The 25,658-nt window shown below is 41.4% G+C and overlaps 1 protein-coding gene across 3 annotated transcripts; it reads left to right on the top strand.

Annotated features, from left to right (window-relative positions):
- Nucleotides 1–8,628: 8,628 nt before the first annotated feature.
- On the top strand, nt 8,629–24,773 carry asnsd1 (asparagine synthetase domain containing 1). 3 transcript variants are annotated; one of them, XM_078551890.1, is made up of 6 exons: nt 8,629–8,779; nt 12,529–12,582; nt 18,322–18,397; nt 19,259–20,837; nt 22,540–22,721; nt 23,969–24,773. In XM_078551890.1, exons 4-6 carry the CDS (start codon nt 19,383–19,385, stop codon nt 24,222–24,224), a joined length of 1,893 nt encoding a protein of 630 aa, XP_078408016.1. In that variant the 5' UTR covers nt 8,629–8,779; nt 12,529–12,582; nt 18,322–18,397; nt 19,259–19,382; the 3' UTR covers nt 24,225–24,773. The 3 variants fall into 3 exon arrangements, with proteins under 3 accessions (XP_078408016.1, XP_078408014.1, XP_078408013.1); XM_078551888.1 differs by having other exon boundaries at nt 8,656–8,779; nt 18,368–18,397; XM_078551887.1 differs by having other exon boundaries at nt 8,664–8,779; nt 12,502–12,582.
- Nucleotides 24,774–25,658: the final 885 nt, after the last annotated feature.

Below are 25,658 nucleotides of genomic sequence, written 5' to 3'. Positions count from 1 at the left end.
CTGCCACTGTTGCCACCATCCCCAACCCCAACCCCACCTCTTGCAGCGTTTGTGTAGACAGGTCATCCACTCCTCTGCAACTCCTCCCCTCCCCCATGAATCAGCCCCACCATGAAAGTGCAGTAGCACTCTCTGGAAAATCCAGAAACTCATTCAAACATCTCCAAATATACTCCAGAGTATACCCAGAGACAGAAGAGGTTCCAAAACATTACCTTACTTATAATCAGAGTACCTGGCCCTTTAAATAACACTACTGCAGGGCCTACCTTGCTGCTTTACACTTGTCTTTTTTGGGAGTAAACAATGCAGGAACTGCCTGGACATTCACTGCACAAAATTGGATCTTGGCATCATACCAGCCTGTTGGGCTGTGTGATGTCAGGACAGCACTGAATTAAAGCCTTCTAGCACCAACAGGGGCAGACCTATGGGCACTCTTATTCTCGGAGAACACCACACAGGTTGCACTGGAATGCGGGGTCACAGATTGAGTGGCACAAGGCCTCCATAGTGCCAGCAGATGAGGCAATTTCTCACTCAAAATCTCTTCCAGGTCATGCAAGTAACAGCCTCAAAATGATATAGCTAGTTATACTTAATATCTCATACTCATTGCCGTATAACTAAATCCTTGTGCAAATCCATGTGTTAAAAGTTCAATTGAATGGCCTCAGATTTTCTTTTAACTAAACAGTGCTGTTAATATTACCAGAGAACTAGATTTTCATTGGTTCTTAGTATTAAATATTAATTGCCATTCAGATGCCAACAAGCATAACGTGCAAAGTATTTCACAGTCACTAGGCAAGTGCAAAGTCATCATTATAATTCAAGTCTTTAATCTTTGCATTCCACTGTCCTGGTCCATGTATTAAAAAGAGTGATTAAAATATCTCCAAACTCAAAAGAGATCCCTTTGGTTGTACCTGGGATGGGGTATTTTAGTAACAAGGTTAAGTTGGAGAAGCTGGAGTTCTCCTTGGAGAGGAGTACAAGATTATGACAGGTCTGGATAAGGTAGACAAGGAAAAGCTGTTCCCATTGGAGAAAGAGGCCTGTGGACATGAGAGTACACCTGAATAAGACGCAGACTGAGTGAGTAGTTGGGAATTTGGTGCACAGGGATAAAGATGTGCTCCTTTTTCTATTTTTTTCAGCCTCCAGTAGTTGGTGAGTGTCCTTCCTGGCCTCCAAGCTAGGTGAGTGCAACTTTCTATTACTTTACCTGTGTAAATTTTTAACTAATTGACTAATTAAATAAATAAGGTAGGACAGAAATGGCAGGGCTGGTGGTGTGCCATGATTGCAGCATGTGGGAATCCGTGGAATGCACTGCAATCCTGCATAACAATGTCTGCAGTAAGTGTCTACAACTTGGTTGGGCAACTTCAGCTCTGTGTTGCTGATCTGGAGTCTGAGTTGTGGACATTGCGGATCATCAGGGAGGGGGAGAGTTACCTGGACATTTTGTTCCAGGAAGAGTCACTCCCCTTAGGTTAGGCAGAAACTTAGAGTTGGTCAGTGGTCAGGGACAGAAGGGTGTGACAGTGAGTCAGGCAAGTAAATGGATCCAGCATGGAGTGATGGAGAAGCCTCAGCCCCTGATTTTGTCCAATAGATACGAAGTGCTTGCTACCTGTGTAGATGAGAAGGACTGAAAGGTGGATGAGCAGACTGACCATGGCACCATGGTAAAAGATGCCATTCAAGTGGGGGCAGCGAAGAAGAATGTGGTAGTGATAGGAGACAGTATAGTAAGATGAATAGATACTGCTCTCTGCAGTTGAGAGCGTGAATCCAGACTGTCTGGTGCCAGGGTTAAGGTCATCTGCTCTGGGCTAGAGAAAACTTGCAGAGGGAGGGGAAGAATCCAGTGGTTATAGCCCATGTAGGTTCACAAGACACAGGACAAAGAAAGAGGTTCTGTATAGGGAGTATGAGTAGCTGGGGGCTAAATTAAAAAGCAGAACCTCAAGGGTAATCATCGCTGGATTTTTACCTGAACCACGAGCAAATTGGCGTAGGGTAAATCAGATTAGAGAGATGAATGCATAGCTCAAAGTCTGGTGTGGGAGAAATGGGTTTTGATTCATGAGGTACTGGCATCAGTACAGGGGAATGTGGGAGCTATACCGTTGGGACAGTATACCCTTGACCTGTGCTGAGACCAGTGTTCTGGTGAATCATATAACTAGAGTGATGGAGAGAGCTTTAAAATAAATAGTTGGGGTGGGGGGGTGGTGGTGGGATAAGACACATAGTAAAGTAAAGGGAAACAACTAAGTAATGGAGCAGGGCAGCAATTTGGGTAATGAATTCCAGCACATGACAGGAAGGTACAGAACATGCAATTGTAGGAGTGCACAAGCAGATGAAGCCAAAAATGGTAAAAAAAAAGTTTAAGGCCCTGTCTTAATGCATGTAGCATCTGTAACAAAAGGGGTGAATTGTTAGCCCAGATAGAGATAAATATGTACGGCCTGATAGGCATTATAGAGGCATGGTTGAAAGGTGACCAAGGCTGGGGCCTGAATGTTGAAAGGTTTTGATATATCAGAATGACAGAAAGCTAGGAAAAGGTGGTGGGGTATCTCTGTTAATTAAGGATGGCATTAGTTCAGTACTGAGAGAAGACCTTAGCTTGAAAGAACAAGGTGTATAATCAGTTTAGGTGAAGATAAGAAATAGTAAAGGTAAGAGGACTCTTGTGGAAGTAGTTTATAGGCCCCCTAACAGTAGTTACATTGTAAGACAGAGCATACAGGAAGAAATAAATGGGGTGTGTAAGGAAGGTACCACAATAATCATGGGTGACTTTAATTTACATATAGGTTGGGAAAATCAGATTGGCAAAGGTAGCCTGGAGTTCATAGACAATGTTTTCAGGACAATTTCTTAGAGCAGTACATTCTAGAGCCAACCAAGGAGCAGGCTGTCCTAGACTTAGTATTGTGGAATGAGACAGGATTAATCAATCACCTCACGGTATAGAAGCCTCAAGGTGACAGCAATCACAACATGATTGAATTTCATGTTCTGTTTGAAATCCAGAAGTGTGGGTTCATGACTAGTGTTTTAAACCTAAATAAAGGTAACTATTAGAGTTTGAAGTTGGAGTTGGCTAAGGTGAACTGCAAAACTAGGTTAAAATGTAGCACAGTAGAGGCACAGTGGCAGACTTTTATAGAGATATTTAAGAACACTCAGAAAAGATTTATCAAAGTGAGAAAGAAAGACTCTTTGAGAAGGATGCATCATCCATGGCTAAATAAGGAAGTTAAGGACAGTATTAAATTGAAAGAAACGTTGTACAAATCTGCAAAGATTAGTGGTAGGTCAGAGGATTGGACAGATTTTAAGAACTGGCAAGGAATGACTAAAAGATGATAAAAAGGCAGGAAGTAGAGTGTGAGAGAAAGCTAGTTAGTAATATAAAAACAGATAGTAAAAGTTTCTACAAGTATTTGAATAGAGAAAGAGTAACCAAAGCTAGTGTGGTCCTCTAGAGAGTGAGACTGGGAAATTGATAATGTAAAACAAAGAAATGGCGGGGGCATTGAACAGGTATTCTGTGTCTGTCTTCATGGTATAGGCCTTAGAAAACTTTCCAAAGGTTCCTGAAAATTGAGAGATGATAGGGAGGGATGAATTTAATACAATCACCATCACCAGGGAAAAGGTGCTAGGAAAACTATTAGACCTAAAGGCTGACAAGTCTCCAGGACTGAGTGGCCTGCAGTGAGGGTCTTAAAAGAAGAAGTGGCTGCGCAGATTGCAGATGCATTGGTTATAATCTTCCAAAATTCCTTTGATTTTTGGAAAGGTTCCAGTGGACTGGAAAATAGCTAATGTAACACCTTTATTCAAGAGAGGGAAGCAGAAAACAGGAAACTATAGGCCAGTTAGCATAACATATGTCATAGGGAAAGTGCTAAAATCCATTATTAAGTAGGTTATAGCAGGGTACTTAGATAATCATCATTTGATCAGGCCGAGTCAATATGGCTTTATGAAAGGGAAATTGTGTTTAGCTGGTTTGTAAGGTTTTTTTGATAAAGGGGAACTGGTAGATGTGGTATACTTGGATTTCCAAAAAGCATATGATAAAGTACCACATCAAATGTTACTACACAAGATAAGAGCACATGGTGTATGGGGTAATATATTAGCATGGATAAAGGATTGGTTAGCCAACTGGAAGCAGGGAGTAGGGATACATAGGTCTTTTTTAGATTGGCAAACTGTAACTAGTGGAGTGCCGCAGGGATCAGTTCTGGGGCATCAAATATTTATAATCTATATTAATGACTTGGATGAAGGGAGCAAATGTTTGGCTCATTGGCCAATGACACCAAGATAGGTAGGAAAGGAAGTTGTCAAGACAAGGTGGAGAGTCTGCAAAGGGATATAGAGAGGTTAAGTGAGTGGGCAAAAATTTGGCAGATGGAGTAAAACATGGGTAAATGTGAATTTGTTCACATTGGCAGGAAAAACAGAAAAGCAGTATACTATTTAAATAGAGAGAGATTGCAGAACTCGGTGGTACAGAGGGATCCAGGTGTCCTGCTCTATGAATCACATAAAGTTAGTATGCAGGTACAACGTGATTAAGAAGGCAAATGGAATGTTGACGTTTATTGCAAGAGAAATGGAATATAAAAGTGGGGAAATTTTACTACAGCTATACAAGGTCTCGTTGAGACCACATCTGGAGTACTGTGTGCAGTTTTGGTTTCCTTATTTAAAAAAATATATAATAGCTTTAGAAGCAGTTTGGAGAAGTTTCACTGGACTCATTCCTGGGATGAAGGGGTTGTCTTATGAAGAAAGGTTGAACAGGTTAGGCCTATACCCATTGGAGTTTAAAAGAGTAAGAGATGATCTTATTGAAACATATAAGATCCTGAGGGGACTTGATTGGGTGGATACCCGAAGGATGTTTCCTCTCGTGGGGGAGACTAAAACAAGGAGACATAGTTTTAAAATAAGAGGTCTCCATTTTAAGACAGAGATGAGAAGAAACGTTTTCTCCCAAAGGGTCATTGGTGTGTGTAATTCTCTTCCCTAGAAAGTAGTGGAGGCTGGGTCTTTGAATTTATTCAAGGCAGAGTTAGACAGGTTTTTGTTGGGTAAGGGTTTTGGGGGTCAGGACGGAAAGTAGTTGCTGAGACCACAACCAGATCAGCCATGATCTTATTGAGTGGTGGAGCAGGCTGAAAGGGCCTATTCCTGCTCCTATCTTCCTAGCTGATGGAACAAGGACTAAGGACACAGATATAAGGTTTTGGGCAAGAGGTGCTGAGAACATGTAAGCAAGAACTTTTTTATGCAGCGAGTGGCCATGACCTGGAACTTGCTTCCCACGATCAATGGTTTCAAAGGAAATTGGATGGGCATTTGAAGGAAATAAACTTGCAGGGCTACAGGGATAGAGGGAATGCGACTAACTGGAATTCTCCATGTTGAGTCAGCATAGATGTGAGGGGCCAAATGGCCTCCTTCTGTGTCATGAATTACTCTATGACTCTAATGTTTATGCTGCATATTTTCAGTGAGGAAAGTATTTTATACTGAAAATACTTCATTCATCAACATTTCTTTTCAATATAGTAACACCACTAGATTAGGGAAACTTAAAAAGTATTTAATCCCTTTTTAATTAGCTCCTCAACTGTGATGCACAAAATACTAATTCATTGCCTATAGGATACTATTTGGGAGCAAGAGTTTAGATTATGAATGGGAAATCATGGGACTTCAGGAATTTGTTAGAGCTAGTTACTATATATTAGTTCTTTTCTTTATGAACTCACATACAAAGTTATTTTGCAAATTGTTACTATTTTCTATGTTTTGAAGGTAAATATAATGGGTGAAAGTAAAGAAGGAAAATATGTGTAACTATAGAGTATATGTTGACATATTTTTGGAATAAAGGAAAATACGGTCAGCTGGTCACAGAAATTAAAATCCTCAAAGCACAAAGTGCAAAAGCAGACTTGTATTGAAAAATAACTAATTTTCAAGGCAGGCTCAGCTTTAACAAACCAGATATGAAAAAGGAAATGAATAAATCTAACATATTTATATGAGTGATTCAATTGAAGAAACCTAAATTTAAATCCACATTTTAATTGGACAATCTATTCTGATAAGAGTGGTTTGGCTTTTAGCAGCTTAACTTAAAGTTAAAGATCCAGTGAGTTTTGAATTTCTTAAAAATAATAGAACAGCTCTTCCATTGGTTTAGTGAGTTATCCAGTTTGCAGTTGAACCAAGCAGACCAGGATGGTCTCAGGGCCATACACTGACCATGGTCTGTTTAAGTGACTTGATTTTGAGGGGCTTAGGTTGGCATGCTGTAATTAGGGTTGGTACTGATGAGTTAAGGAGGGACAAACTGGCTAAAGATTTTCTTTATGAAAACTATTCTGGTACTCTGCTTGAAGAGATGTTAAAGAAAAAAAAGACTTATAATCGCAGGGTACCACAAAGCACACTATAACCAATGAAGTCAGTACCACACGTCTGAAGTGCAGTCACAGTTGTAATGTAAGAAAAACAGTGCTTATTTGTGCACAGCAAACTCCCACAAACAGGGATATGATAATGACTAGATAATCTGTTTTAGCAATGTTGATTAAGGGATGAGAGGGACATTGGGGACAACTGCCCTGTTCTTCTACAAAATAGTTCAGTTGAGATCTTTCACAACCACCTGAGGCAGCAGATAGGGCTTTGATTTAATGTCCCATCCAAAAGACAACACTTCTAGTAATGAAGCATATCTTTGGTATTGCACTGGAGTGTTAACCTCGATTTTTGTATTGAAGTCTGTGGAGTACAACATGAACCCACAGCCTTCTGACTCAGAAGCGAGAGTGCTATCAACTGAGCCATAGCTTACATCTTGAAATACTATGAAGAATAGGATTGAGCTGTATAAAATAAAGGGATACAACTCTAAAGAGCTGCAGGAGCAGAGGGACCTGGGTGCTTTTGTGCATAAGTCATTAAAGGTCACAGGTTAAGAGAGCATTTAATAAAGCATACAGTATCCTAGGCTTTATTAATTGGGGCATAGAGTATAAGAGCAAGGAGGTTATGTTGAGTTTGTATAAGACACCAGTTAGATCTCAGCTGGAGTATTGTGTACAGTTCTGGGCACCGCATTTTAGGAAGAATATGAAGGCATTGGCGAGATTGCAGAAAAGGTTTACGAGAATGATTCCAGTGGTGAGAAACTTCAGTTAGGAAGATAGATTGGAGAAGTTGGGACTCTTCTCCTTGGAGAAAAGAAGGCTGCGAGGAGATTTGATAGAAGTATTCAAAATTATGAGGGGCATGGACAGAGTAGATAGAGAGAAACTGTTCTCCTTGGCAGAAGGATCGAGAACGAGAAGGCACAGATTAAAGGTGATTGGTAAAAAATACAAAAGCGATATGAGAAAAAATATTTTCACACAGCGAGGGGTTAGGGTCTGGAATGCACTGCCTGAGAGTGTGGTGGAGGCAGGTTCATCTTTCCATGACAGTATCGGTAGGAGTGACCACCGAAATCCCATCTTCAATTTGAGAATACCCTCCATCGTGTTGTGTGGCACTACCACTGTGCTTATTGGGATAGATTTCGAACAGATCTAGCAACTCAAGACTGGGCATCCATGAGGCGCTGTAGGCCATCAACAGCATCAGAACTGTACTCAGCCACAATCTGTAACCTCATGGCCTGGCATATTCCCCACTCCATCATTACCACCAAGCCATGGGATCAAGCTGGTTCAATGAAGAGTGTAGGATGGCATGCCAGAAGCAGGCATTCAAGAGGAAATTAGATGATTATTTGAAAACAAACAATCTGCAGGATTATGGGGAGAAGGCAGGAGAATGATACTAGGTGAAATGCTCACTCAGAGAGCTGTTTCAAACACGATGGGCCGAATGGCCTCCTCCTGTGCTGTAACAATTCTGTGGTTCTGAGCTCAGCTCTACTGCAGACCTCGTCAAATAGCCTATGGACACTCACTCACTATGAATATCAATTGTCATAAATGAACAACAGCCAACGTTTTAAGGTTATGTATCAGTGCCTGTGGAACAATACTGCTGCAATGACTGGGAATTTCCTCAGAATCGGTACAGCTCTGAGGAAATTTCCACACAATGCCTTTAGGATAAGAGGAAATGTACAGGAGAAAAAAATAGAGAAAGTTGGTAAGGAAGACAATAAACAATGAAAATAAATGGTTGAACTTGAATTTGTGTTCTGATTCAAGCTATTAAATAAATGAACTCAAAGTTTGGGTGGGAGGAATTGAGTTGAACTATCAAAACATGACAGCTTGCAAGTATCAAAAGGAGAAAATTGGTTTATTGTGGTCAAATGTTGTTCTTGCTACATGGTACTTTGGGATGTTTGGCAGATGTTTGAGGAACATTGCGCAATCCCATTCACATTTAGGCGCTAAACACAAAATAGTTGCTGTGCTGCAGATTCTCCTTCATCAAAAGCCCGACTACTACCAGTTTCAGTTTAGCACTGCTGCGAATTCCGATGTAATGTGTCCTCCTAAACTGCTTGACGCTGAGGGCGCTGGAGAGCCCGGTCTCGCAAACGCCTCTATTACGCATGCGTTTACTCACTTTGTGTGCTTCCGGGAGCCGCACATGGGAACTATATGGAGAGGGAGTGGGTGGTAAACTTGGGGCAATGGAGGCCACTTCAAATAAAATACAAGGTAGTGAGCTGGCCCGGAAAGAAGAGTTGAATAAACAGGTATGGTTTCTATAATTGTCGCCTGGGCAGCAGGAATCGTAACCTGGAGTAAGCGCTCCCTGAGAAGCCTGTCCTGCTGTAGGGCTGCAAACCACTTCCTTTAATTTTATTATAATCTCACAGTTGTGATATTCTGAATTTTAACCAGTGGAACATGTTCAATGAAAACAGTTTGAATTGGTTTCTCAAATTTAAGTCTTTGGTGTAAATATTTATACCTGTTTAAAATATTTCTATACGTGTAATTAACTCACCAAAGATAGAAGCCTTGACAGTTGCACATTTTAAGAGGCAACAATAGGGAAATATGTTTTATGCAGTGAGTGGTTAGGATCTGGAATGCACTGCCGGCAGATTTAATTGTGGCTTTCAAAAGGGTGGGTAATTATCTGAAGAGAAAAAAATTGAAGGGTTACAAAGGAAAGGCAGGCGAGTGATTTTAGCTGAGTAGATCTGACAGAGAGCTGGCATGGATGTGACAAGCCTCCTATGCTGTAACCATTCTATGAGTCTATATGGATTCGATATACAGCATCTTTAAGGTAGTAAAATATCCCTGGGAACTTAAGAGGAATTTTAACAAACTGAGCGTCAGTGAGCAGGTTATTGCTAAGCAAGTGCCACTTGATAGCACTGTTGATGACCCCTTCCATCACTTCACGGATGATCGTGAGTACAATGATGGGATGATAATTGGCCGAGTTGGATTTGTCCTGCTTTTAGTATGCAGGACGTATCTGGGCAATTTTCCACATTGCTGGGTAGGTGCCCGTGTTGTAGCTGTATTGGAACAGCTTGGCTAGGGGAGCGGCTAGGTCTGGAGCACAAATCTTCAATACTATTGCCAGAATATTGTCAGGACCCATAGCCTTTGCAGTATCTAGTCCCTTCAGCCGTTTCTTGAAATCACATGGAGTGAATTGAATTGGCTGAAGACTGGTAACTGTGATGCTGGGACCTCCAGAGGAGGCCAAGATGGATCATCCACTCAGCACTTCTGGCTGAAGATTATTGCAAATGCCTTATCTTTTGCACTGATGTGCTTAGCTCCCCAGGATATTTGTGGAGCCTCCTCCTCCAGTGAGTTATTTAATTGTCCGCCACCTTTCATGACTGGACGAGGCAGGATAGGTCAATCATCTCAGTTCCAGGACATCACTGCAAGAATTCCTCAGGGTGGTGTCCTAGGCCCAACCATCTTCAGCTGCTTCATCAATGACCTTCCTTCTGTCATAAGGTCAGAAGTAGGGATGTTCGCTGATGATTGCACAATGTTCAGCACCATTCATGACCCCTCAGAAACTGTGGACAATATCCAGGCTTGGGTTGACAAGTGGCAAGTAACATTCGTGCCACACAAGTGCCAGGCAATCATCATCTCCAACCATCACCCCTTGACATTCAGTGGCATTACCATCACTGAATTCCCCATTATCAACATCCTGGGGGTACCCATTGACCAGAAACTGAACTGGATTAGCCATATAAATACTGTGACTACAAGATCAAGTCAGAGACTAGGAATCCTGCGGTGAGTAACTTACCTCCTGACTCCCAAAGCCTGTCCATTATCTACAAGGCACAGGTCAGGAGTGTGATGGAATACTGTCCATTTGCATGGATTAGTGCAGCTCCAACAATACTCAAGTAGTTTGACACGATCCACAAAAAAAGCAACCTGCTTGATTGGCAGCCCATCCACAAACATTCACTTCCTCCAACACTGATTCACAGTGACAGCAGTGTGTACCATCTACAAGATGCACAGCAGGAATCACCAAGGGTCCTTAGACAGCACCTTCCAAACCCACGGCTGCTACCATCTAGAAGGACAAGGGCAGTATATACATGGGAACACCACCACCTGGAAGTTCCCCTCCAAGCCACTCACCATCCTGACTTGGAAATATATCGCCGTTCTTTCACTGTCGCTGGGTCAAAATCATGAAACTCCTTCCCTAACAGCACTGTGGGTGTACTTACACCACATGGACTGCAGCAGTTCAGGTAGGCAGCTCATCACCACCTTCTCGAGGGCAATTAGGGATGGGCAATAAATGCTGGCCCACATCCCATGAATGTATATAAGGAAGACTGCAGAGCTTGGATCTGATCCATTGGTTGTGGAATCATTTAGCTCTATTGCTGGCTGCTTATGCTGCATAGCATGCAAGTAGTCCTGTGCTGTAGCTTCACCAGGTTGACACCTCATTTTCAAGTGTGCCTGGTTCTGCTTCTGGCACGCCCTCCTATACTCTTCATTGAACCAGCATTGATCCCCTGGGTTGGTGGTAATGATGGAGTGGGGAATATGCCAAGCCATGAGGTTACAGATTGTGGTTGAGTACAGTTCTGTTGCTGTTGATGGCCCACAGCGGCTCATGGATGCCAAGTCTTGAGTTGCTAGATCTGTTCGAAATCTATCCCATTTAGCACAGTGATAGTGCCACACAACACGATGGAGGGTATTCTCAATGTGAAGACAGGATTTCTTCTCCACAGTGACTATGCGGTGGTCACTCCTACCGATACTGATGTGGAAAGATGCATCTGCGGGAGGCAGGTTGGTAGAGGATGAGGTTAAGTATATTTTCCTTGTTGGTTCCCTCACCACGTGCCGCAGACCCTGTTTAGCAGATATGTCATTTAGGACTAGGCCAGCCCGGTCAGTAGTAATGCTACCAAGCACTACCAATGGACATTGATGTCCCCCACCCAGAGTACATTTTGCGTCCTTGCCACCCTCAGTGCATCCTCCAAGTGGTGTTCAACATAGAGAAGTACTGATTCATCAGTTGAGGGGGGGGTGAGGGGGTGGGGTACGTGGTAATCAGCAGGAGGTTTCCTTGCCCATGTTTGACCTGAAGCCATGAGACTTCATGGGGTCTGGGTTTGATGTTGAGGACTCTTAGGGCAACTCCCTCCTGACTGTATACCCCTGTGCTGCCACCTCTGCTGGAGACAGGACATACCCAGGGATGGTGACGGTGGTGCCTGGGACATTGTCTGTAAGGTATGATTCCGTGAGTATGACTGTAAGGCTGTTGCTTGACTAGTCTGTGAGACAGCTCTCCCAAATTTGGCACAAGCCCTCAAATGTTAGTTAGGAGGATAGGACTGAGTTTGCCGTTGTCGTATCTGGTGTCTAGGTTGATGCCGGGAGGTCCGTCCAGTTCCCTTTCTAGACTTTTTTTATAGCGGTTTGATACAAGCTTGCTAGGCCACTTCAGAGGGCATTTTAAGAGTCAACCACATTGCTGCAGGTCTGGACGGCAGATTTCCTTATCCGGTCCGGCCTACATGAGACTTATCCTTTCCTCAATAGTGAAGCAGATGGGTTTTTATGACAATGGTTTTGTGGTCGTCATCAGACTTTTAATTATTATTGAATTTAAATTTCACCATCTGCTGCAGTGGGATTCGAACTTGGGTTCCCAGAGCATTACCCTGTGTCTCTGGATTACTAGCCCAGTGATAATACCACTGCCTCTCCCCTCAAACAGCTGAATGTAGCGCAAGTTCTGCCTACCACACAAATGCGTAACTTGGTATATGAAATTCAGTGCTGATACCGTAGGCTGTATGTCCCAACAACTGGCAGATTGTATCAAACAGCACGTCCCTTTGGCTGTTCGCAATAGGTTTGTTTCCTAAGTTGACGTTTTGGCTGAACTGCAATGTCTACTCAGTTACAATTCTTTGTTTCTATTTTATCATTTCAGTGTCAAATATAACTTTGTCTTTAATAGATGAAAGAACAAAATGTTGTCATTGATGAGCTCTCCAACCTTAAGAAAAATCGGGTAAGTTAATGAAATGCAAATCTTAAGTTAGTACTTGTAGAAGTTAGATTCTGGCATAGATATGATGATGATCGCCTTTAACATACAGTGTAAAATATATAAACTTTGTCCTAAAATGTTAGTAGTTTTACAGAACGATGGAGTAAGATATAAATGAAAATTAATGAAAAGTAAATTTTGAACAGATGTCAGGAAAACTCTTCCAAGTATTAAATGTTTGGAATAATCTGACAATCAAGGTAATGGAGACACACATATTTGGTTTATTCAGAATTAGATGCCATGATGACCATAAAGACCAGAATGTCCCAGGTTTGATGTTTAGTCTCTGCTGGGTTAGTGAGACGGCATTTGGAGAGCTACAAATGGTTTCAGCATTCCTGGCCTTCAGACAGGAAAAATCACCCAGAGATCCCACTCTTGAGCATTCGCCAGTGAGTCCTGGACAGTTCTTGTGGAATTATACAGCACAGAAGGGGACCAATTGACCCATTGTATCTGTGCTAGTTTTTTTTAAGTTATCCAATTCGCCCCACTTTCTTGCTCTTTCCTCATAGCCCTTTGAGTATTTATACAATTCCCTTTTGGAAGTTACTACTGAATCAGCTTCAGCCTCTCTTTAAGGTAGTGCATTGCAGATCAACACTTCACTGCATAATCCCTTATGTCGCTTCTGTTCTTTTGCTAATGTCCTTAAATCTGTGTCCTCTCGTTACAAACCCTTCCACCATTGGAAATAGGTTCTTATTTACTCTTCATTATTTTGAACACTTCTATCAAATCTCTCAACCCTCACTGCAGCCTTTCGAAGGTCTTGACATTCTTCCTTAATAAGCTTCCCTGCTTGCTTTTGTACTCGTTGCCTCTATTTACAAAGTCAAGATCATGTAAGCCTTTTTAACAGCCTTCTCAATTTATCTTGCCAGCTTCAAAGACTTGTTTGTGTATTCCCAGATTTTTCTGTTTCTGCACCCCTTTAAAATTGTACTGTTTAGTTTATATAGTCTCTTCTCATTATTCCTACCAAAATGAATCACTTTGCACTTCTGTGTTGAATTTCATCTGCCATGTGTCTACCAATTTCACCAGAATGTCTGTATCCTCCTATCTCCTCATTTTTATGTCATCTGCATACTTTGAAATTATGGCCAGCATATTAAAGTTCAGATCATTAGCACAAATCAAAAAGAGCAGTGGTCCCGAGACACGCATGTGCATGCGTTCCTTCAGCCTGAAAAAAACACTGACCACTACTTAGTTTCATACCCTTACGCCCTCATCTCAATGAATTTCGGGCTCAGCACGATGCTGAACTCTTCTTCCGCCGCCTTTGTCTCTATGCTCACTTCTTTGGGCAGGAGTCCTCTCCCCGTTCAACGGATCCGTTTACCCGCCTCCAATATTCTCCCTCCACCTGGACCCGTCCCTCTGGATTCTTACCTTCTCTTGATCTTTTCATTGAGAACTGTCGGTGTGACATTAGTCGTCTCAATTTCTCACCCACTCTAACCTGTCTCTCTGAACTTGCTGCACTCCGTTCTCTCAGGTCCAACCCTGACATTGTCATCAAACCTGCTGGCAAGGGTAGTGCTGTTGTTGTCTGGCGCACTGACCTCTACCTCGCAGAGGCTGAGCGTCAACTCGTAGACACTTTCTCCTAACTCCCCCTGGACCATGACCCCACCACTGAACATCAAGCCATTGTTTCCAGGACTGTTACTGACCTCATCTCCTCTGGAGATCTTCCTTCCACAGCTTCCAACCTGATAGTCTCCCAACTTCGGAGGGCCCACTTCTACCTCCTACCCAAAATCCACAAACAGGACTGTCCCGGCAGACCGATCGTGTCAGCCTGTTCCTGCCCCACGGAACTCATTTCTTGCTATCTTGACTCCATTCTCTCTCCCCTTGTCCAGTCCCTTCCCACCTACATCCATGATTCCTCTGACACCCTACATCATATCAAAAATTTCCAGTTCCCTGGTCCCAACCGCCTCCTCTTCACCGTGACGTCAAATCCCTCTACACCTCCATCAGCAACCGGGATGGTCTGATGGCTCTCCGCTTCTTCCTCGAACAGAGGCCCGAACAATCCCCATCCACCAATACTCTTCTCCATCTGGCTGAACTTGTTCTCTCACTGAACAATTTCTCCTTAAACTCCTCTCACTTCCTCCAAATAAAAGGTGTGGCTATGGGTACCCGCATGGGCCCCAGTTATGCCTGTCTCTTTATGGGGTATGTGGAACATTCCTTGTTCCAGTCCTACTCCGGCCCTCTCCCACAACTCTTTCTTGATGATTGCTTCGGTGCTGCTTCATGCTCTCGTCTGGACCTGAAAAAATGTATTAATTTTGCTTCCAATTTCCGCCCCTCCATCATTTTCACATGGTCCATCTCTGACACTTCCCTTCCCTTCCTTGACCTCTCTGTCTCAATTTCTGGTGATAGACTGTCCACCAATATTCATTACAAGCCTACCGACTCTGACAGCTACCTCGACTACAGCTGCTCACACCCCGCTTCCTATAAGGACTCCATCCCATTCTCTCAGTTCCTTTGCCTCCGTCGCAAGTGTTCTGATGATGCCACTTTCATAAACAGTTCCTCTGACATGTCTTCTTTCTTCCTTAACCGAGGTTTTCCACCCACGGTGGTTGACAGGGTCCTCAACCGTGTCCGGCCTATCTCCCGCGCATCCGCCCTCACACCTTCCCCTCCCTCCCAGAACCATGATAGGGTCCCCCTTGTCCTTACTTATCACCCCACCAGCTTCTGCATTCAAAGGATCATCCTCCGCCATTTCTGCCAACTCCAGCATGATGCCACCACCAAACACATCTTCCCTTCACCCCCCCCGGCGGCATTCCACAGGGATTGTTCCCTCCGGGACACCCTGGTCCACTCCTCCATCACCCCCTACACCTCATCCCCCTCCCACGGCACCTTCCCATGCAACCGCAGAAGGTGCAACACCTGTCTCTTTACTTACCCTCTCCTCACCGTCCAAGGGCCCAAACACTCCTTTCAAGTGAAGCAGCATTTCACTTGCACTTCCCTCAATTTAGTCTACTGCATTCGTTGCTCCCAATGCGATTTCCTCAACATTGGAGAGACCAAACGCAGACTGGGTGACCGCTTTGCAGAACACCTTCGGTCTGTCCGCAAGCATGACCCAGACCTCCCTGTCGCTTGCCATTTCGACACTTCACCCTGCTCTCATGCCCACATGTCCGTCCTTGGCCTGCTGCATTGTTCCAGTGAAGCTCAACGTAAACTGGAGGAACAGCACCTCATCTTCCGACTAGGCATTTTACAGCCTTCCGGACTGAATATTGAGTTCAACAATTTTAGATCTTGAACTCTCTCCTCCACCCCCACCCCCTTTCTGATCCCCCTCTTTTTTTTCCCAATAATTGATATAGATTTTTCTTTTCCCACCTACTTCCATTATTTTTAATTGTATTTCCATCCATTGTTTTATCTCTACCTTTTAGCCTATTTCGATCCCTTCCCCCCACCCCACCCCCACTAGGGCTATCTGTACCTTGCTTGTCCTGCTTTCTACCCTTAATTAGCATATTCCTTAGATAATATCACCACCTTCAACACCTCTTTGTCCTTTTGCCTATGACATCTTTTGGCTATCTCCACCTATCATTGGCCCTCTATCCAGCTCTACCACACCCCCCAACCAGCTTATATTTCACTCTTTTCTATTTTTACTTAGTTCTGTTGAAGAGTCATACGGACTCGAAACGTTAACTGTGTTCCCCTCCGCAGATGCTGTCAGACCTGCTGAGTTTTTCCAGGTATTTTTATTTTTGTTTACTGACCACTACTCTTTGCTTTCTGTCCCCTAGCCAGTGTTAGATCCACACAGTCAGTCCCTCTTTCAACCCACGGGCTTTAATTTTGCTAACAATACTGCTGTGGTGTATTAAATCAAATGCCTTTTGAAAGACCATATGGACAATATCAACTGCAGAACTGTCATCAACCCTCTGTTACTTCATTAAATGATGCAATGAAGTTAGTCAGACACAATTTGCCTTTAGAAAATCCATGCTGACTTTCAATTATCAATCCATATTTTTCCAAGTCCCAATTAATTTTGTCCTGGATTATTGCCTCTACAGTTTCTCCATAATCAAGGACTGGTTGTCTATCCTGCAGTTGCTGGGTTTATCCCTCTCTTTATTGAACAGAGGTGTAACACTTGCATCCCTCCAATCCTCTGGCACTATTTGCATATCCAAGGAGGCTTGGAAGATTGTGGCCAGAGCTTTTAAATTTTCTGCCCTTACTTCCCTCAACAACCTAGGATGCATTCCATGCAGGACCATTGGGTTTTCTACTTTGAGTGCTGCTAACCTTTTATGTACTTCCTCTTTATCTATTTTTACCCTATCTAGTTCCTGTATAACTTGCTTTACTGTGACATTGGCAACATCCTGTTCCTCAGTGAAGGCAGATTCAAAGTTCTTATTTAGTAGCTCAACCTCAAAAAATGATTTCCTTTTGGATCTTAATTCATTTTGCCCTTGATTTGCCTATCTTTTTACACTAGTTTTATGTTCGTGCATTTGATTTCCCTTTTAGCTGCTAATCTATTCTCAAGCACTTTCTTTGTGCAGATTATCTCTTTCCAGCTGTTCCTTATATTTTTTATATTCAGCTTGGTTCTCTGTTGATTTATGAACCTTTCCTTTATCAAAAGCTTCCTCTTTCTGTTTCATTTTAATCTCCATACCTTTAGTCGCCCAGGTAGTTCTAACATTGGATGCACTTCCTTTACTCTTGTTGCCAAGTCTGTACCCAAACTATATCCTATTTGAAAGCCTCCCATTGCCATTTAACCGCTTTACCTCCCAATCTTTGATTCACACCCACCTGGGCCAAATGCCTTTTCAACATTTGGATTTTTTTTCATCCTTTTCCATAGCTACTTCAAGCTTGAGGCTATGTGATCACTTTTTCCCAAATGCTCCCCCAATGAAACATGCTCCACTTGCCCACTTCATTCCCCAAACTAGATCCAGCACTGCTTCCCTCCTAGTTGTGCTGAAAACATACTGATCAAGAAAGTTCTCCTGTACATATTTCAATAATTCCTCTCCCTCTTTGCCTCTTACATTGCCACTCTCATACTGTCGTAGTTGTTAATAGTACAAGAAGTTGATGAAGACTTCAGGCAGATTCAATGTGTTGTCTGCTTAATACAGTTGATGTCTGTTGGCTCTAGATCCTCTTGGAACCCAAACTACTGGCTTACTATCACTGGGGTCACAAAGATTTAAAAAACCTGGTACCACGAAAAAAATTTAAAAGTGCTATCCGCAGTGCAATCGGTAGTCAGAGCTGATCAGGGGTGGGGTTTGGGTGGAAGAGATTTCTTGCCCTCTTCACCCAATGTGGCCAATTTTACCTCAACATGTTAGCTGCCAGACCCCAACTCACCACTCCTTCCAGCCAAATTTAAGATTGATTTAGTGTCTGTCATAATATCTAACAGGCAAATCAATGGGGACAGTAACTCCTATTCAAGCAAGGATCTTATCAGATTTAAATGTCAAATATTAAATTCAGATATGTTGATATTTGTCTTTGTTTTACTTTAGCAATACATAGATAAGTGTAACTACAATTCGTAAAATCTGTGGTGACAAATGCCCACAGATAAAAGTGATTCATTTTGTTTTGTTTTATTGTCAAAATATGTTATTCATTCTATTTCAGAGAGTTTATAAGCAGCAGCCCAACAGCAATATATTTTTCTCAGCAGATCGAACCCAGGTTCTAAGTGAATGTAAATGTAAGTTATTTGTTTTCAGGACGTTTTGTAAAATGTGGTGGGTGAATAAAATGGTGCATATGTTACAACAATGCAAGATATATTGCATCTTGTTACCTTGATTTTTGTATTGGTGCAACACACACATTCTGGCCTTTTTCCCCTTCCACCTTTAAGTTGCCTTCTCCCACTCCTTTAATACATCCTTTCCCTTTAAACCATCCCTTACTTGAGAGGATGGTCAAGTGACTAGCTCTCAATCACTGTCAGTCTCAATCTTCAGTTGATCATTAACAAAGTGACAGAGAAACTATGGAATACAATACGGTAGAGGATTGTTCATTCATAGTTCTGAATCCTGATCAAGGTTCTAAAATTAAACTAGTAATAGTATATTTAATGGAAAATTAATCATGTTCTAGATTTAATTTTTAGAAATTATATTGCATTTCTCAAAGGGCTGAATAATATGCTTGAATATTTAAATATGTGGAACCAAGGTAATTAAAATATTTGATAAAAACTGTTCTCTTTTTCATAAGATCAGTTGTGTTCATGTTTGATTATTATGTTCAATAAATGTCATAACTATAGGATTTGTCAATTCATGCACCATCCAACGTTGGTGCAAGTTTTTTGCCTGTGAAGTGCTTATTCTTCCGTTAGCCCTAAAAGATTGAATAAGACAGCAGTTTGCTTTCTGCAGTAATTTTTTTTATTTAAGGGACATTCATCTTGTTCAAATCTTTAGGAAACTCAAATCAATTTGGTACCTTTTTGGTAATAATACTGCTGTGAATGCATTATGCATTTGTGTTAATTTGTTATAGGTTATATGATACATCATCCAATGAGTCTAATAATCACTGTGTATCTTTACAGGCACTCTTGATGAGATGAAGAAAGAATACCAGGAATTAGAAAACTGAAAAAGTGAAAAGTGACTAACAGCAGAGTCAACATTTGTTATTGATTTAGTTGATGGGTAAATTTAAAAGCACGTAAAATGTGTGGCATTTGTTGTACATTAGTTTTAGCCCCTCAGAAAGATGGTTCTGATGTCTTGGCAAAGGAAATGCCTGAAAGCCTACGACGGCGAGGTCCTGACCATAGTCAACAGTTATCCAGAGAAGTGCCTGAGGTGGGCTATAATGTATTTTTCTCTGGTCATGTGCTTCATATGAGAGGTTGCCTAATCCCACAGCCTATGCAGGATACTCAGGGAAACCTTCTCCTTTGGAATGGGGAGGTTTTTGGAGGAATCGAAATTGGACCTGATGGCAATGACACTCAGATTATTCTTCAGCATTTGTCTTCATGTAAGAGTGAAGAATCCCTTCTGTCTGTCTTTTCTTCTATTCAGGGACCATGGGCTTTTATATACTACCAACCATCCAGTCACTGCTTGTGGTTTGGTCGAGACTTTTTTGGTCGGCGTAGTTTACTGTGGCAGTTTAAGAATGCTGAAAATGTCTGTCTTACTCTTATGTCAGTGAGCATTTCTGTTCCAGAGTGTGGAAGTGTTCCCTGGCAGGAAGTACCAGCATGTGGACTTTACAAAATTGACCTCCAGAAACAGACCAGTGTCAACTTGTTGGCAATATCATGGTATCCATGGAAACATAGGTGCATTGAATATGAATTCAAGACTCTCCATTTAGGTGACGAAGCTGAGTTCACTGAAAAGCTGCCTAATTTTGTTTCTGTGATTTTGAATGAATCAAAACTTTTCCCCACAGCACCCGTTACTCCTATGAATTACAGCATGCCAGAGTCATGTGCTGAAACTGCAGATTGTGAAACATCTTCAGTAAATATTGAGATTTTTCTTTCAGATGAACACAAGAAGAAATTAGTTCATCAGTTTATCAATGTTTTGAGTGAATCTGTTAGACGGCGAGTGCTTTTCTTAGCAAGATGTAAAAATCACCCCAACTGTTCACCTCAGTTCACAGTTTCTGAAGCAAAAGTTGCCATTCTCTTTTCTGGAGGTATTGATTCTATGGTTCTTTCAGCCTTGGCTGACCAGCATATTCCACCAGATGAACCTATTGATCTATTGAATGTAGCCTTCAAGCAGCAAGAACAGAAAAGACAGAAGACCTCAGCAAAGCAAAAGAAGAAAAGCGATGCTTTCAGCTCACCTGAAGAGGAAACTCAAGAATGTGACAATAGTAGAGTTAAAAAAACAACTGCTTTTAGTGTGCCTGACCGGATCACTGGACTGTCAGGTTTAAAAGAGTTACAAATTATAAATCCCGCCAGAAAATGGAATTTTATAGAAATCAATATCACATTAGAAGAACTGAAGGAAATGAGACAGCAGAGGATTAGCCATTTAGTGCAACCTTTGGACACAGTATTGGATGACAGCATCGGCTGTGCAGTATGGTTTGCTGCAAGAGGTATTGGTACCAACACCAGTAATGGAGAAATCCAACCATACATCAGTACTGCACAGGTGTGGTATTAACCCCAAAGGAAAAATTTTCACCCACCATTTGGAATGCAAAAATTATCAATGCTTCCATTGCACGCACTTCCCTGAAAAAAATCACAGCACCTATCTTTTGTGTGCTAGTTAAATAGAAAGCAAAGACAAGAAACCTCCATGGAAAGTGCATTTTATTTAATGTATCCACATCATTAAGAGAATTAACATTCCTTTCAACAAACTAATCCTAACTCAAGTGAGGCTCTCACAATTAATCTGACAGATGCACAGACAGATCTGGAGTAAAATGGTTGACTCTAATATTATTGAACTCGACTGCTGTTCTTCTAGTAGATTTCCCCTTTGATCTGCCCACATTGGGGGATTAAGCAGCTTCTAAGAATTACATTTTCTGTCCTAAATTATCCTTTAGGTTTTTTTGGGAGGAGCTGTTAAACCTTTCTCTATGCAGCCATCCATGATGCTGAGTTAATCTAATTCTAATACTAGCATGATTGGCAATGACCTTCCTTGTCGTACACTTGCTATTTTTCCCTACTCTTTTAAAAAAAAACTCTCAAAGAACTACCATATATATTTGTGTAAAAGTCAAATTTTAGGGACCAATCTTTAGGCTAAAAGTCATGGGGTTGACTTTTACACGGGTAATGTATTTCAGCGGTTGACATACGTGCCTCATATGGGCCCAAGTGAAATCCAAAAAAGACCGTCACAATGCAATAAAGTAAAAACCGACAACACTAAAGAATTCATAATTATCATTCATAATCTGTTTAATAGCTTAAATAAAAACAAAACTTAAACGTTTAAATATTTTAAACATTTACTTAGCAGTACTCATTTTCATTAATATTTATACATTTAGAATGAAATGAAATCATTTACATCCCCACGGTATACTTTGATACTGAAATTTTTAGGCTTTGATCCCTGAAAAATTAGGGTCAACTTTTACACTAGGTATATGAAAAATTATGCATTAAGGCAAAAATCATGGGGTTGACTTTTACATGTGCACATATGGTATGTATTAATCTGTTGCTATATTTTGAATTATACTGATACAAAAAGAGAAAATTCTGAGAGTGACACAAAGAATCACCTTCTCTGCACTCTCCAATGTAAAGTTGTTAGAATTTCTCAACTTGCAAAGATTCCCTTGTGTTTAATGCTAGCACACTTGCACTGATGCCAGTACCAGGAACTTTGATTTTCTCTAATCGACTCTCTTATTTATGTTTCCCACACTTCTCACCTAAAGCAAATGCTTATTGTATTGAAACACCTCGACCTCTACTTTTTTCCAAATGACTCAACTCCCCATCCATATCTATTCTTGTCCATAATGTCTTCCTCAAAAATCAATCTTCTGTAATGCTGCAAAAATCATATAGCCCATACAACTTCACCACTCTCCATTGGTTATCCAACTGGGTTTCAAAGTTGACCCCATTGCATTAAGGAGCTGCACATTCCTTAATTATTCTAAAATATTAACATAAGGTTTGAATACAATAGTTTGTAATTTGAAGCCTCAATACCCAAAATTAAGTTGCTCTTTTTATCCTACACAAATACAGTATGTAAAAGGAGAGTTTGCTTGACTATACAAAGTAATTAAGTGAGACAGGACAATGTATTTTAATGTAAATATTGTTATAGTTTCAGGGATGAAACTCTTACAGGAAATATTAATGACTGTTTTTAGGTGGTTTTAACTGGGATAGGAGCTGATGAACAACTTGCAGGTTATTCCCGTCACCGTGTCTGCTACAAAACATCAGGTTTTGAAGGCCTGGTCAAAGAATTGGGAATAGAACTGGGTCGCATCTCCTCACGTAATCTTGGAAGAGATGACCGAGTCATTGGAGACCATGGAAAAGAAGCAAGGTAAGTCTGTGCTAACTTTGAGACTGTTGAAATACTAAAATGTATTTTTATTCACTATTACATAAAAATTATCTTATTGTAAACTGAAGAGAAAGCTGAACTTTAAAACTGAAGATACAAAAATGAGGCAGTGTAAGATTGAACATTATCCATGTGCATATAACCCTTGAGATTTAATCCTGCCCTGATACATTTAAGTGCAAGTCTGCTACATGAACAGCTACTGAGGATCCAAAATTAAAAGTTTTGCAAATCATCTTCATTCATTTCTCAGAAGAGGAGTCTCAACAATCCTCATTCAGTACTAAAGTCAAGGCTAGAGTCAGAAATGGAACAATGGTATAAGAGTAGATTTTTATTTTGGACTTGATCACTTAAGTAATTTATTTGAATTAGTAGTAGTATTACATTGGGATGCCACCAAATGAGAAAATGTCTCATTTCTCACTATAAATCAGGAAATCAATGCATCCTGTTGCAGCTATTCTTGACAGCTTGAATAATGCAGGAGTTGAATCCTCAAGCTAGTTTTCCCTTTCACTAATAATCTAGCTGGATTCTCGAAACAGACCTAGAGTGAAAACCTGACCACAGTTAACTGTTTAGACTGAGTTTCAAACACTTTTGAAATAGTAGTTTTAACATTACCCAAGATACCACTCTCTTCTGTATCTAATTGTACAAACTACTTTTATCAGAGTCAGCAGGACAGGACTACTTAAAATGACAAAATTACACTGTAGTATGAAATTATAAAAAAAAAAGCATTACTGTAAACTATAGCACATTAAAACAGTTTATCCACCACCAGTAGCTAAAATGGAATGTAGCAATTTAACATTGACATTGTGGGCTTGTTGGACCAGCCATGAAAAAAGAAATTTTATACACTCTCAATTTGGTCTTGTCCACAGCTAGGCTTTTTTAAGCATTACAATAATATTTAACACGTTGCAATGTAATTTCAAATTCCCAATGATTTAGACATTGCCAATACATAATGCAGTAAACCAATATTTTAAGAAGGTGAGTTGTGGCATCTGACCGTGTTAGGAAGGATTAAGGCGCTCACTGACATCTCGTGACCGATGGCAACCTAAGATGTTGGTGCACTTAGCATTTTAGATTCAGCATCGAGCCAGGTAGGCAAGGAGGTGGGGGTAATGCAAAAAGGTCAAGGAACTTTATGCAAAGATGCTCATAAGAATTGGAGTATTAAAGACTTTTTTTTGTATTTGTCATTTCAGATTTCCCTTTTTGGATGAAGAAGTTGTTTCTTTTCTAAATGCACTTCCGGTGTGGGAGAAAGCAGACTTGACTCTGCCTCGAGGGATTGGCGAAAAACTGCTTCTACGATTGGCTGCAAAACAACTCGGTCTTACTGCATCTGCTGTTCTCCCAAAGAGAGCCATGCAATTTGGGTCTAGAATTGCAAAGATGGAAAACCACAAAGAAAAGGCCTCTGATAAGTGTAACAGGCTATTGCAAAGTTTAGCAGATTAGTAATTTGTCTTTCAGTGCCACTATTATGGAAGGTATCATATTTGGTGTTGAAACACAAAACATCCAAAAAAAAGTAGTTGAGGTGCTGTTAGCCTTACTCTGGATTTCTATACCATTTACATAATTATGCAATCAAATGAGTACTGTACACTGTTGAATTTCAGATCTTGGAATTACTTAATCTATAATTAAATGTGTAAAAAATGTTTGCAACTGCATTTCATGAGTTAATTTGTTGTTTCTTATTCAGAGCACCAGAAACCACTTACTGCCACCTTAAATGGCTAATCAATTCAGACAGGAAATAATTAAATGCATTTTGGAAAACTATCTGGTCACTCAGGCAACACAATTATCTCAAATACTAATGTGCAAGCTTGTTCCTTAATAAGTGTGCATTTAGTTCATGTAACTTAGAATTTAGGCATTCGGTGTTGATGGCCCATAACTTCCACGCTCCCCAATGTCAGATTTGGGGGATAGAAGTACACACTTTCTCTGGACAATTGCACTGTGCTGAGAAACATCCAAAAATGCAGTTTAAATCCTCCCCCCTCCCCAACCTTGGACCCACCCCCGCCCTGACCTCAGATCCAATCCACTTACCTTAGACAGCTACCTTCCCCTGCCCTATCAATTTCCCCGGCCCTTTAAACTTACTTGCTTTATGGCAGCAAGTGCTGTTAAAAAAAAAGGGGGCGTGGGCTCCTTATACGCTGGAGCCTGCATGGAGTCTTTCAATTGAGGCCTCAAGCAGCTTCAGCAAACAGAAGTGGCATTGTTATTTTCAAGACCAAGTAAGCAGGTATTTATTTCTTCTAATTTCTGCAGGCCAGCACTTTCCGACGCTAGTTGGAGGTTACTGCCCATTGTCTCTTAAAGATAGCTCAGTATTTTGATTATATTAGCAACAGAGTACCCCAGTAAACCCAGAATATACAACTTGAATATGGTTCAGGTATCCCTATTGAAAACTGGTATGGAGGTGATGGGGGTCTCGCCCAAAGTCTGGAGAGCCAGTGTGAGCCCTGTATTGCCTCTTTTCAGGAAGGCCTGCTAAATTAAGTGTCATTCAGGCACCTAACTGGGCTGCAGAGGGACACAGGATCAAGGACCCCAGGGGCATAAGTCCTGCCCACCGAGAGCTGCTAATCAGCAGCCAGCAGCTCTTCACTCCATGATGCCACTACTGAAGGGGCAGTGGTTGCTGCCAGTACTAGATCTGCCCAAGGCCTAAGATCACCAGGTAAGTGATGGCAGCAGAAGGGTCATGTGGTGGGGGTCAGCAGTAAGGGCAGGGGGATAGCTCTCAGCGGCACCCAGATCCCTCAATCTGCCACTCAGTGCCTTTGAATGAGAGACCCTCCCCCCTGACCCAAACCCCCCCCCCAGATTAAATGTCCTCTGCCACCAAACTGACCACAGTGCAGAGCA

Source organism: Cetorhinus maximus, chromosome 11, assembly GCF_964194155.1.
Source record: "Cetorhinus maximus chromosome 11, sCetMax3.hap1.1, whole genome shotgun sequence".
NCBI classification, from domain to species: domain Eukaryota; kingdom Metazoa; phylum Chordata; class Chondrichthyes; order Lamniformes; family Cetorhinidae; genus Cetorhinus; species Cetorhinus maximus.
Note: the sequence above shows the minus strand (reverse complement) of the source record. Positions and strands in the feature narration are given on the sequence as shown.